Here is a 14,608-nt window from a genome sequence, read left to right on the forward strand (position 1 = left end):
CTTATAAGCGCTTATCGGCGCTTGTCATGTTCATATATTTTCCTGCGCGGGTTGACAGCACTGACAGGAAAATATATGAACATGACAAGCGCCGATAAGCGCTTACAAGTTTCAAGCTTTCTTTCTGAATACGCCCTTAGAGGTATATACTCACTTTGAGATGTCACCAGGACGTCACTTTCAGATGTTGACGTTTCTATATTTTGAAATTGACGCACTGTGTTCTTGTGCGTGATTTGCAATTATTTACAAATTTTTATTGTTCCAAAAATAAACAAAAATGGTAAATTCTACGCATAGTCCTTACAAACAAATAAGACATCGTAGCAATCAGGCCGCGTCTAATCTTTTTATGGTTTTAGTTTCAGTTCGGGTTCAATATGTTTCACGAAATAAGCAGGCCATTTAACATGACCTATAGATGTTATTCTGTCTCTATGTTACCAGGGAATGAACGCCAGGATGTTGAAAGGGGTGGAAAAAGTAAGCTTATTAAAAAAATAATTTTCTTATGTAGAACTTTAAAACCAATAGTAGTATCATTTTATTTAAATTATTTCTTTTTCAGTTATCATGCCACCATCAGCTTTGGAACAATTAACTAGATTAAACATAGAGTATCCTATGATTTTCAAATTAACTAACAAGAAAACAAAAAGAGTTACGCATTGTGGTGTCTTGGAGTTTGTCGCTGATGAGGGCAAAGTTTATTTACCACATTGGGTAAGCAATATACATTATTTTTAAGGCCATTCTTATATTACAAAACAGGACAATGGATAATTATATACTTTTCCTTGAATGACAATTGTTTAACATTTGTTTATTGTTATTTCATTTGTGTATGGTCCAGATATTCTTTATTAAAACTTTATTTGATTCATTTTCCAGATGATGGCCAACTTAGTACTTGAGGAAGGTACACTATTACAAATAGAGAGTGTATCACTGCCAGTTGCCACATTTTCTAAATTTCAACCCTTATCTGAAGATTTCCTAGACATCACAAACCCTAAAGCAGGTAATTAATAATTAAATTATTATTCTGTACTTCTATATAAATCTCTCAAAAGGAATTTGGAAACATTATGGGTATTTGGAAACACATACATACTAACAACCTTTGTATTTTGTTCTAATAATTGTAAATCAAATGTTTTAGTGCTGGAAAACTGCTTGAGGAATTTTTCATGTCTCACAACTGGTGATGTAATTGCAATCAAGTATAATTCAAAAGTGTATGAGTTATGTGTCTTGGAGACAAAGCCTGGTAATGCTGTTATCATCATTGAGTGTGATATGAATGTAAGTTTTACTATTCTTTTATATATGATCATACTTCTAAATGAAACTAATATCGTTTGATAAATAATGTAGGTATTGGGATTTATAATGGTTTTCAACAGAATTATCCTGAAACTATTTTGCTATGTGGAGCTCAAATAAATTCAAAGATAACTGCAACTCCAAAACAAATAAATTGAATATTTCATACATTTGTCCAAAACTACTAAGGAACTAGAGAACAGTCTCTAACTTGAAGCAAGAAATAATAATGATTGAATATATTATGTACAAAATCTTATCATAAAAACAATTTTCAGGTTGAATTCGCCCCACCAGTTGGTTATAAAGAGGAGGAACACATTCCAAGACGTGACAGGAATACAGAATCTGGTATGGATGAGGATCCAGCCGAGATGATGCCAGAGGCAAGTGGCTTTGTGGCCTTCAAGGGTGAGGGGAACAGATTGGATGGAAAGAAGAAGAAACTGACCAGTGAGAGTGATTCCGAACCTCAAGCTTCTAATTCCAGACAAGTGAGTGATATCGAACTTAATAATTCATCAAAATGATTTTTGCTTGTTATTAAAAAGTAATAAGTCTTAGTTTTAAATTATCTTGTTCGTTTTTTATAACTTTTCTGTTATAAATCTATGATGTAGTCTTAATGTTGATAGAATATCAATTTCATATTTATGAAAAATAATTAAAATGTTTTTGGTTTCTTTTATAAGAATTTATGATGAAATACTTTATCCATCTTGAAGATATGGATATATATGCAACTCTTTGAAAATAATTATGTTATTTTACAGCCATATGTTCGAGGCATACCAGACTATGATTATGTCATTGGTACACTGAGATTCATCAGAAATTCTCGGCCGTCCAGTGCTAAGGAAGAGACTCCAGTTGAAACATTCCAGGCTTTCAAGGGTGAAGGATTTACACTACGGACAGCTAAATCAAAGAATTGAGAATTTAGTTCAATAAGATGTCGGAACAATTGATGTGTTGTATGGAAAATTAATTATAGTGGCTAATTTTAATAAATACTTTAATTATAGATATATTTGTTTCTATGTTCTATAATCTAAGTGAATTAACCATGATTTAACAATTCAGGGAATTTGATAATAAAAAGTTTCTTATAAGATAAAGATTTATTATAATTTAAGTTTATTACATACTTGCTAAGATATAAGAAAATGCAAACAAGGTTCAAGTCATGGATCTACCACCGCAGACATGTTACAACATAAACCCAAAGCTTTCTGCAATGATATTATCAGTCATTTTCATAGTAATGTATAATGAATTTATTTATGAATATTTCTGTGTAATACTGGATACATGATAACATTTTGATTCACTCTATTTTATTAAACACAATTTCCAAGCAAAATTTACACTTTTGACACTTATGCTGTATTTGACAATACCTATGAGTCACTTATTTATAAAATTATATGGAGAGATAAAATAATATAACAAAATAAAATGCAGATATCCTAATTTCTCATCCTTATTATAAAGTAATACAAATTTGGAATTGTATGAACATCACATATAGCTAACTGAAGAAAGATTATCCTATTCTTAAAATCTCTTTAAAAATTCTTCTGAGCAAATTCTTGCGCGGGCGTTGACAGCTAATTTCATTTCACTTATTTCCTTATCAATCTCTTCCATAAAGTATATAACGAAATCAACAAGTTTATGTTTATACATTTGCTCTGTATGGAAATTCGTAATGAGGAAACTGATATGATATCCATCTACCGGTTTCCGTCGCAGGACGATAAAGTTTTCCGCTCTCATCATCATAAAGCGCATAAACTTTTTACACAAAATCTTTTCAATTTCATCGGCTTGTTTAATCATTATGCTTATTCGTATTGAATTGATCGATGATTCAATGAGCACTTTCTCATTGGCATTCCTTGAAATGATGACTGGATTCAATAACAATTCTTTGCTTGTACCAACCTCTACCTCCGGTTTATTATATCTTTCAACAACTTGTGATGAAAAATGATCTAAACACATAGCAGATGTGAGAGTATGGCGAACCGCCGTTAAATACGGTTTTAAAGTGGCCGACATTGTTTGCAATTTAAAGAAAACCTTCACTAGCCCACACCTAAAGATAACACGGATTCATTCGAAAAAATAGATTTGCTAATAGCTTCAATGTTGTATGATGTCATTTATGACACTGACAGAATATTTTTTTTAAGCTTTTTGCAAGAAGATACAAGTTCTTTGATCCTTCCTATATTCTGTAGTCTTTGAGTATAGATACCTATAATGAGTAGAGTCTGGCCAGGCAGAGCTGAACCCAGTGTTTTTTGTAGGGGCCACACTATGGAATGTCATCATGGCGTTTCTGCGTAGTTAGTTGTCAGTTTTGTTGAAAACGGTTCGAATCATGCTTTAATAACGTTTAAATCCTGCCGTGTTGCTTACATAATGTACCTATATACTATGATCACCTTTATGAATATCAAAAGTATCAAAATGTTTTTTTCCTACTAAAGCCGATGTTACCAGGTCCATATTTTTTAAATTTGCCGCCCTTTACTGGGTTCAGCTTTAGCTGGCCAGACTTTACTCGAATATGCTTTGACAATCGGTGAACTCTAATAATTTGAGAAAACTAACCTTAGAGCATTAAACCAATGCTCTAAGAAAATAACAGATAGGAAAATTTCAATATGATATGTCATCTATTTTTTTTACAAATTTTCTAAAATTAAATCTATATGACGGAAGAAAGGGTCCAATGGCTATTTTTAAAAGGAGTGACGTCAGCAATTCCGACGTCACCATCATCAGAGCAGACGCTCATACTCGAAGTAGAACGCCCGTGGGTATTTTTACTGCCTTTTTAATCTACGTGGAAATTATAGAGAGAGCTCCGAACGCTCCAACGGCCGGCGAGTGAATGTGCTCTGTGCCGTCGGGCGCTCGTATTTAAAGCGAACCATGACTCACAAGAATTAGTTTGAGTGTTGCCACTCGAATTTTTACAATGAATTTTCATCAGTTTTAACAAACATTAATTATTTCGTTAATTTAATTGTTTCATTAGTGGTTGATTAATTAATCAACCACTTATTTAAAAAGATCAAAGTAAACTTTAGCTAGTTATAATTATTTAGTAGTTTGAGGGTAGTCGTTTATCGTCGTTGCGCCGACACGGCCATACTGACAGGCGGTGCGCGCTCTGCACCAGCCTCGTAGTAAATGTCTGTAACAATGCCAAGCAGGTCACCAATGCGCTGGACCGACCAAGTGAAATCTGCTATAGGAATTTGTGTATCAGACTGCACCAGACAGTCTTGTAACAGGTTCTCGGAGAGTCTCGAAGGTTCTCGTAGATTTCTCGGAGGTTCTCGAAGGTTCTCGTAGATTTTAAGTCTAACACGGCCATATTGACAATCGTACGTCCTCGTACGCCTTTTCTCGTATTACAACACTACGGTAGTTCATCTCAGGATTTCAAAAATACACTGCCTCGGCCACACTGACCTTTCAGAATACTGAACACTCCACATGACAGAGACAGTCCGTTCGCGTATCATGTGATCAACACCTACTCATTTGTGATATAGGCAGATTCTCGAAGGTTCTCGTAGATTTCTCGGAGGTTCTCGTAGATTTATGCTTATCACAAAGAGAGGCGCAGCTCAGATAACACACACAATTCCTTCGATGAACTACACTCCCGTTACAATAATCCACGTAACAAACTTTTACTTTACACAACGCACGAAAAAACACAAACGCCAGTATGCCGTTACAAAACTACGTAAACGTTTAAAATTTAAAAAGAGAGAGCTTGAATTCTATCCAACTTCTGATGACGGAAGAAAGGGTCCAATGGCTATTTTTAAAAGGAGTGACGTCAGCAATTCCGACGTCACCATCATCAGAGCAGACGCTCATACTCGAAGTAGAACGCCCGTGGGTATTTTTACTGCCTTTTTAATCTACGTGGAAATTATAGAGAGAGCTCCGAACGCTCCAACGGCCGGCGAGTGAATGTGCTCTGTGCCGTCGGGCGCTCGTATTTAAAGCGAACCATGACTCACAAGAATTAGTTTGAGTGTTGCCACTCGAATTTTTACAATGAATTTTCATCAGTTTTAACAAACATTAATTATTTCGTTAATTTAATTGTTTCATTAGTGGTTGATTAATTAATCAACCACTTATTTAAAAAGATCAAAGTAAACTTTAGCTAGTTATAATTATTTAGTAGTTTGAGGGTAGTCGTTTATCGTCGTTGCGCCGACATATACATTTAAACTTTCCTAATTTACTGAAACCTCAATATAAAATATCTCTTTTAGTGGTTTAAAAAGTTTTAAAAGTAAGTCTTTCAAATCTTAATTAATAAACTTAAAATTTCACCAATTGCCTCGTTGCTTATAAAAAAAAAATATAAATCATAAGTCTTTTTTAGTCTATACTTTTTGGTATTAACTACTATGTCACAGACAACTGGGCAAAATAATGGCGGACGATTCGTAAAGTGACGCAAGCGTAACGTTTTACGGCATGCGTTTGACTATTAATTTGCAAGGAACGGTTATTATTTTATTACTAAAGATATCAATAAACACATGACCGATTAAAGCAGTGCCCGTTTATGCTTTAAAATGGCGCGCGAGTTTGATCATCTCTTCAAACTACTGATTATCGGTGACAGTGGTGAGTGGGCGAGGCCTATGTGTTCTGATGATATTGAAGTTGATATACTCTCAGAGGAAATGATGATTGGAATAATTGCTCTGTGTTTTAGGTGTTGGCAAGAGTTGTCTCCTCCTGCGTTTCGCCGACAATACGTTCTCTGGTAGTTATATTACAACCATCGGTGTCGATTTCAAAATAAGAACTTTAGATGTAAATGGTGAGCGTGTAAAGCTTCAGATATGGGATACTGCAGGCCAGGAGAGATTTAGAACGATCACAAGCACATATTACAGAGGAACTCACGGTGTCATTGTTGTGTACGATGTCACTAATGGGGAGTCTTTTGCTAATGTCAAAAGGTGGCTCCATGAAATTGAACAGAATTGTGATGTTGTTAATAAAGTTCTAGGTAAGGTGTCTAGAAATTATTTGTATTGAAAATCTTCTTGTTAATATAATGCAGAAAGTTAAGCTGTAAGATATGTTGAAAAAATTCATTTACCAAATACTGGTTTGAAAAAAAAAACTAAAGCATTGTGTTGTTTCCACAAATTGATAAACCTACACAAAAAATGCTATAAGATAACATTAACAATGAAGTTAGTTTTTCTCTTATTTTATTAATTACTCATGACTTTTATCATTTGATTTAAGTTTGGTTTTAAATTTGCAATATTTAGTCAAGTTAGTTAATATGTATCGTGGCGCTTGAATCTGTTTAAAAGCGATATTAACTGCAGTATAGGGTTTTAATCAGATTTAGGTTCCGGAACTATGATTTATTTTCTCATTGGTATTGTACAGTCCAAATTAAATATCTATTTGCAAAAGTTTCTTGTTTATAAAGCCATTTACCTTATTTATTGATGAGCTTTTCCTTTCTTATGTCTTTGAATACTTATATATATTATCAATTAATTTTATAATTTAATTATAATGTTACAACTGCCTTTTTTTCAGTTGGTAATAAAAATGATTGTCCATCAAGAAAAGTTGTTGTAACAGAAGATGCCCAAAGGTTTGCAAATCAAATGAACATACCACTGTTTGAGACCAGTGCTAAGGAGAATATTAATGTTGAAGAAATGTTTCTTACCATCACTAAAATGGTAAGGTTTTAATGTTTTTATACAAAGAATACCTTTTAATTACATATGTATGAATGAGGAATTATGCAGCGCTGTTTACTAAACTTGGGGCCTATACATATAGTTGATCACTCATTTACATTTAAGGAAAATTATTAACCTATGTGACAAATGTAAAACTATTCAATCCAAGCACAATAAGAGGATAATTTAATTCATTTCATTTTTAAAAGCCTACAGAATTAATTATTGAATGTGAACCTAAATTATGTTTCATAAAAAAAAAAATATACTACAATAACAATATTTTTGAGACAAATTTCAACAAAATAATATGTATAAGACATGAGTAGGACAAAATATGAGTAGGTGTTGCCTAGACCTAATTTAACTTTGGTTCACTTGTATGGCTTCTAATTGTGTATATTACATTTTATGTAATCTTATTATACTTTTCATTTATTTGGCTATATATAAGTATCTTTGATTACTGTATGTATGAAAAGTAAAAAGCTCTGGAGAGAACATGATGCATTAAAGCTAACATGTGTTTAGTAAAAATCTTTTTATAGATTGATGAAGTAAACAAACCTTTGTCCCTTAGCTTTGGGAGTTTGTTTAATAAAACAGATTGTTTGAACAAAACATTCAAATAAGTGGGAATTTATTCTTATGAAGTCAATGCTAAAATGTGTCATTTTTATCTGTAAAATTTTTTGATGTTGTTGTTGATTGTGCATGTTATTTATTAAAATTGTCAATTTCAGGTACTAAGATCAAAATTGGAAATGAAGGAAAGACAAAATATCACAGCAAATGATACAGTACATTTAAAGAAGAGTCACAGAACAAAAAAGAAATGTTGCTAGTGTCTGCACACATTGGCACTAAGCCAGGGATGTCGCTTTATAATGCTCAAATGTTGAGATGTTGCACAACCCTAGCAGGACTGGTAGTTTGGCCATGTAATGTTTACCAATGAATAAACCTTCAAATGCATATAGAATCATGAAGTGTTGCTACAAAAGGTTTTATTTTTTTAATTTCTAGTGAATTTTTAATCTTGGTATTTGTTGATCTCTTAAGAATAAAATGAAATATTTTATTTTAGCCAAGTCTGTTCTGTATTTAGATATTATTTAATCGACAATAGATATAGAGCTGGGTTGCACACTCTCATGGTTTAGGGCATGTAAGACATGGAATCTTGGACTCCAAATATTACATTAAGATATTGAATGCATAGTTACAGTATGAATGTATTCCCATTATCGAAATTTATGTGATGGAGTGTCATGTGTCGAGAAATGTTGTATAAATGTATACCATTAATTAATTTTAAAATTATTTTAATATTATTCCAATTTGTATTGTTCAGTACATGCTATTAACTAGTGTCATCACATAGAGAAAATTAGAACAATAGTAGTATTAAAAACTTATTGTTTTATGAAAGTATTATATTTAAACATGTAACATAAGTTCTTTATTTGGTTGGTTCGAATGCCAGTTTTACCAGGGACCTAATAATATAATCTCTAACAAAATAACAAGTTTATACTTTGAATCCAGTGTATAATAAAGTGAGATCATATTTATATTTTTTTATTTAAAATTGGCAAAGTATAAAATTTATTGTCTAGAATGTGTAATAAACCAAATTGATTGAATATGTTATGAAATGTGTATTTTTATGTCTAATCTTATAAAACATTAATAAGTTATGCAACAACTCTTCAAATATTTTACTTATCCACCATTATGAATTGCCAAAACCTAGAGCTATTGCACTTTTATATTGCTTTCATTTTTATTATATTTTCTTCTTCCATTCCAAACTATCAACGTACAGTTGGAAACATTTGACACTTATGTAAATGCATTTTATTATTTAATTAAATACTCTTTTGTATGTGCTTGTTTTTATTATGGATTAAAATTGCAAATAAAGCGGGACCGGTCTAACTTGTATGAAGTTCATTATCTTCTATTTGGTACTCATATTAATTTATAAGATATATTGTTCATACCAGCATTTTAAAATGTAAATAGATGATATATTTTGCCCATAATAAATGAAGTGTTTTAATTTTACTTCTTTCCCTTATTAGGTACGTTCCCATTCTTCATTTATGATGAATAATAATAATCCTATAGTAAATATATGTAGGGACCTTGGATCTTATTATGAGGAAATAACGATTTATTAAAAATCATGTCTTGAAACATAAATGTAGACTTGCTGTAGACCAAAATAAGAACAGTAATAGCATGTCTGGTGCACTACATACAAAAGACGATTAATGCCATCCGTCTACCAATAGATGCCGCTAAGTGTATCATTTTAACCAGCAAAAAATAAAATTAGATTTAATTGCAATTTCATTGCTTTTTATAATTTTTTACATACTTTTGTAAATGGAACCTACCTATTTAATTTAATTTTCACTCGATTTTAACTAATTTTACAGAAAAGTTTATATTCAAAACAACGCCATCTCATGAAACTACTATAAACAAGTTATTCTCCTCCGATTTGGCGATGCTAAACGAATACTAGATGGCACTAAGACGTTTTTACGTTACTTTTCACGTTTTTAACACAGACTAATAATAATATCACAGACCACAGACTAATAATAATATATGTACTACGTTTTTAATACATAACCTCATTGCCTTTGCAGTACCTATAAAAAATATTGTAAATGGGTTAAAGCCGTTATTAATTATTACTAACTGCGTTCCTGTAGCGGCTTATATTTGGTAGGTACCTAGTGTATTGATTGTTTTCATACGAAAAATGAATTGTCGGAAAACTTGCGAGATTGTGTGAATATTTGATTGCAAGATCTCATTACAAAATAATATACATAATACAACCTATACTTAAACCGTAGTAAGTATATATTATTTCTAGTCACATTTAATTATAAGTATATAAATTATAAATAAATATTAAAGGACAATATTACACAAATCGACCTAGTCCCACAGTAATCTCAATTAAGGCTTATGTTGTGGGTACTAGACGACGATAAATATAATTTAATATTTTATAAATACATATATAGATAACACCCAGACCCAAAAACAAATAATCAAGTTCATCACACAAATATTTGCCCTGACCGGGGATCGAACCCAGGACCGTCAGCTCAGTAGGCAGTTACTTTACCTCTGCGCCAACCGCGTCGTTAAGAATATCAAGAATTCATAATGAAAACATCATAATGATAATAAATCGAAACTAAAGTTAAATACCTACCTACGTCATCTTGTTTTATTTTCTAAATAATCCTATCAGATTACCTTTATAATTTATATGAAGTATGAACCAAAAAGTTTTGAGATTTAAACCGTAGAAAAGGTTTTGAATGATCCTTTGCGTTTTTTTTCTTTATGCGCCTAAAATGAAATATTTCGACATCGATTCCCATAAGAATGAAGTATTTTCCCGTTATAAAAAGTAGCCTATGTTCATCAGGTAGGTATAATTTTTGCTTCGAATGGTGAAATAATTTTTCAAATCAATCCAGTAGTTTCGGATCCTATCCAATACAAACAAACAAACTCAAACTCAAACTCAAACTCAAACATTCATTTATTCAATTAGACTACTATTTAGTAGCACTTTCGAATCGTCATTACATAGTATTTTAACATTTACCACCGATTCGGAAAGCAGTATCTATGGAGAAGAATCGGCAAGAAACTCCATAGTTGCTCTTTTAAATAATGCCAATAAATTTACATAATATGTAACTTATATCTACCTAACTACATAATATGCCAAAGAACTGTCCTGTGGTTTTTACGCGACAACCCTCCATGGGTCTTTATCGTCCATATATTCCTGAATACTGTAGTACGCTCTCTGAACTAGTACATTTTTTATGTAAGTTTTAAATTTAGTACTACTAAACTCTTTAATATTATGAGGAATTCTATTGTATAAGCGTATACCTTGACCCATAAATGAATTTTTAACTTTAGCTAATCGGAAAAATGGCATTTCAATTCTATTCTTGTTCCTTGTGCCATAATCGTGTCTATCTCCTACTCTTGTGTGTAAGTCAGAGCTTTTGTGTACATGCAAAATATTATTAAATATATACTGTGATGGTACAGTAAGGATACCAGTATTCTTAAAATGATCTCTTAGTGAGTCCCGAGCACGTAAATTATATATAGAGCGAATGGCTCTTTTCTGTAAGATAAATATAGTTTCTATATCTGCAGCCCTGCCCCACAGTAGAATTCCATAGGACATAATGCTATGAAAGTAGCTGAAATAAACCAATCTGGCCGTATCTTCATCGGTGAGATGCCTTATTTTTCGGACTGCATATGCAGCAGAACTGAGCTTACCTGCAGCGGTGTTGACATGGGCTCCCCACTGTAGTTTCTCGTCCAATGTTAACCCTAGAAATACAGTAGACTCAGTAGGATGCAATACCTCCCCGTTCAAGGTAATATCTCTGTTCAACTTTTTTACATTAGGAAGTAAAAATTCAACACAAGTGGTTTTTTTGGCATTTAATAATAAATTATTGGCAGTAAACCATTCAGATATGTGTAAAAGAGCACTGTTCACTTCGTCAACATTTGGGTCATGCCTATCCACATTAAAAATTAATGAGGTATCATCTGCAAACAGAACTATTTCACACCTATCCTGCAAATAATAGGGAAGATCATTGATATATACCAAGAACAAGAAGGGACCTAAAATTGACCCCTGTGGAACACCAATGTTAATTGACGCACCGCTAGAACGTTCTCCATTAACAACTACAGTCTGTATCCTATCATGCAGGTATGACGCTATGAGGTTCTGGGCTTTTCCTTTAATTCCATAGTGATTAAGTTTACGTAACAAAGTACAATGTTCAACGCAGTCAAATGCCTTGGAGAGGTCACAAAATATCCCTAGAGCATTTTTTGAGTTTTCCCATGCCTTATATATATGTGTTAGAAGTGCAACTCCAGCATCTGTGGTTGAGCGCCCCTTTGTGAAACCAAACTGTTTGGTGTGCAGTAAATTATTATTTGCAAAATGACTACTCAATTGGTTTAATATTAACTTCTCGAATACCTTACTTAATGTTGGTAAAATAGAGATAGGTCTATAATTGTTACAGTCTTCTTGATCGCCCTTCTTAAATAAAGGTATAACTTTACTAAGCTTTAGTAAATTAGGAAATGTACCATAGTCACAACACTTATTAAATATGGAAGCTAAATTTATCGCAATATTTTCTATTATATTATTAACTAAATTTACGGACATTCCCCAAAGATCACAAGTATTTTTAAGATTAAGCGTCTTAAAGGCAGTAACAATATCATTAGCAGTTACGTGTCGTAATTCAAATAATGTACTGCACTCCGCAACATGGTCCCTCAAAAAGGTCTCTGCGAGTGCCGAAGACGAATTCAAACTATTAGTAATAGTAGCAGGGACACTACTGAAGAATTCTTCAAAAGCAAGCGCAACATCAGCACTTTTGTCAATAACCCTGTCATTATTTACAAACAATCAAATCATTTCTGTTTTGTAGATAAATACGAAAGTTACTCCGTCATAGTAGGACAAAATAGAAAATAGTGGGACCACGAGAAAATAGGTATTCCCGCACGCGTCTGAACCGATTTTGACGGAAATTTCGATATACATACACGGTACATACCTACGTTGAAAAAGGACATCTCAATTTTGTTGCATAAATAGGATTCAATCAAGGTGTAGGAACAGGGATTGAATAAGGCACACGGTTGAAGCCGTAGAATGAAAGTTGGTAATTTATAAGATTAATTTATTGTAAAATAAACTACTTCATTTTACTTAAACATATTCTATTTATCATTCATTGACTTATCATAAACTTTTGAGTCTAGTTAGGTACCTATTATGTGAAAATTTTGAAAAAAATGTTTTCTTTAGGAAATTATTAGCATTAATTACCTTGTCTTGTCATTAATTTATTTACCTACTTGGTAATAATCGGTCGAACACTTGTTTAAAGTTTATTTTCCTTGTCTTTTCCAGGTAATCTAAATTATTTAATTTTTGCAGTAGGTAATTAATTCATTTCGGCTTGAACAGACAAGGCCATTAGGTGAAGCGAGATTGCCAAATATGGGTGATCTGTAGATTGCCGTCCTGCTGTCGAGCGTTCGCGGTACGGACGCCGCGCTGTTGCCGCACTGTGCATTTTGTATGAAAACAAACGACCGGCCGTGCGCCGTACGACAAACGCACAGCTTCGGCACTGTAGCGACTAGCGGTCCGATACGAAACGCATAAATTGAAAGAGCCATAAGTGTTGGAACAACATTCCACCACCATTTAACCAGTTTGACAAATATTAATAATTTTCGTTTCCAATACCGGAGACATATTTTAACCTCCTAAGGACCAATGGCCTCATATAAGTACGTAAACACCATCACCATTACAACCCAAAGCACCAAAAAGTTTTAACTAAATTACCAACCACCGTCCTCATCCGATGACAAAATCGAAAATTCGAAATATCTTAAAAAATACCGCGCTTTTCTGCCTATGATCACTGTGTAACGCGATTGGCTGAATTGAACTATTAGGTTTGGTAGGTAAATGGGTTATCCAATCACAGAATTTTAAAATACTTTAGTTCAAGTTTTTAAAATGGCTGGTCAACGTAACAGAGGTAAGTTAAATCGTTAATTATCATATTAATCTCTCACTTGATTTTCATTTGGTATTGGAAAATAAATAGTAAAAACAGTACAGGAACGTATTTTAATTAAATTTAACGAAACAATTCATATTGTATTTTTTAAATTCACGGATAATTTTTATGTGATCATGTGAGAACATTGGTCGTTACTTACAACATTATTTTCATTTTTTTTGTACTCAGTTGAAGACATTGGTAGTCAATGACTATAAAACATTTAATTAGTTAATAATTTATTTTGTTGTTTTACAGTAATTTTGAGTATAATTGTCCTGTTTTATGATTATAATTTATTTAAACTGTCAACAGGAATTACTATTGCAATCAAAATAAACAGTTATCTTCCTTATTTTTTCAGTTATTCGTGACGATAATATTTCCTAGCCGACTGACGGAGATTTTATTCCTAGTGATGAAGACTTAGGAGACCCACCATTTGTTTCCAAATCGATTTTTAGTTAGCTCATTGATATTTCAAGTTCCTAATATTGTACTTCCAATGTTTTTATTTCTTTTTTTAACATATTTTCAGATAGTTTAGATATTTTATTACCTAATATGTAGTAAACTTACACATTTAGAATTTAAGAAAAACTGTTTTTAATTCTTTTGTATACTTTTTAGAGGTTATTGTATGATCTCGTATGTTATAACATAAGTAAATAAAAAAATCTACAAGTAAAACCTAATTTTAATAAAAAAATTTTTGGATTCACTTAGGTCTGATGTGATCACATGGAAACAAAATAAATCGAGTTTTTTTTTTCAGAAATGTATTCTATAAGCTATATTTTACACAGATAAAAAATC

General features: G+C 32.3%; 3 protein-coding genes and 1 long non-coding RNA gene across 4 annotated transcripts in view; 3 read left to right on the top strand and 1 right to left on the bottom strand.

Moving 5' to 3' along the window:
* Positions 1-14,608, top strand: part of LOC149899010 (uncharacterized) — a 156,612-nt gene that overhangs the window by 113,434 nt on the left and 28,570 nt on the right. The gene's annotated exons all lie outside the window — the stretch shown is intronic.
* Ufd1 (ubiquitin fusion-degradation 1-like) lies at positions 142-2,352 on the top strand. The gene is made up of 7 exons (XM_090114460.1): positions 142-283; positions 363-483; positions 569-723; positions 892-1,021; positions 1,163-1,305; positions 1,605-1,820; positions 2,100-2,352. Exons 1-7 carry the CDS (start codon positions 281-283, stop codon positions 2,259-2,261), a joined length of 930 nt encoding a protein of 309 aa, XP_089970586.1. The 5' UTR covers positions 142-280; the 3' UTR covers positions 2,262-2,352.
* Arpc4 (Actin-related protein 2/3 complex, subunit 4) lies at positions 2,429-3,481 on the bottom strand. The gene has a single exon (XM_090114461.1). The coding sequence runs from the start codon at positions 3,388-3,390 to the stop codon at positions 2,884-2,886; it is 507 nt and encodes a 168-aa protein (XP_089970587.1). The 5' UTR covers positions 3,391-3,481; the 3' UTR covers positions 2,429-2,883.
* On the top strand, positions 5,784-8,985 carry Rab35 (RAS oncogene family member Rab35). The gene is made up of 4 exons (XM_090114476.1): positions 5,784-6,003; positions 6,095-6,394; positions 6,946-7,094; positions 7,841-8,985. Exons 1-4 carry the CDS (start codon positions 5,952-5,954, stop codon positions 7,940-7,942), a joined length of 603 nt encoding a protein of 200 aa, XP_089970602.1. The 5' UTR covers positions 5,784-5,951; the 3' UTR covers positions 7,943-8,985.

This window comes from Colias eurytheme, chromosome 21 (genome assembly GCF_061535395.1).
Source record: "Colias eurytheme isolate Ceu_HAF_F1 chromosome 21, ilColEury1 Martin Lab GWU primary, whole genome shotgun sequence".
Classification (NCBI taxonomy): Eukaryota; Metazoa; Arthropoda; class Insecta; order Lepidoptera; family Pieridae; genus Colias; species Colias eurytheme.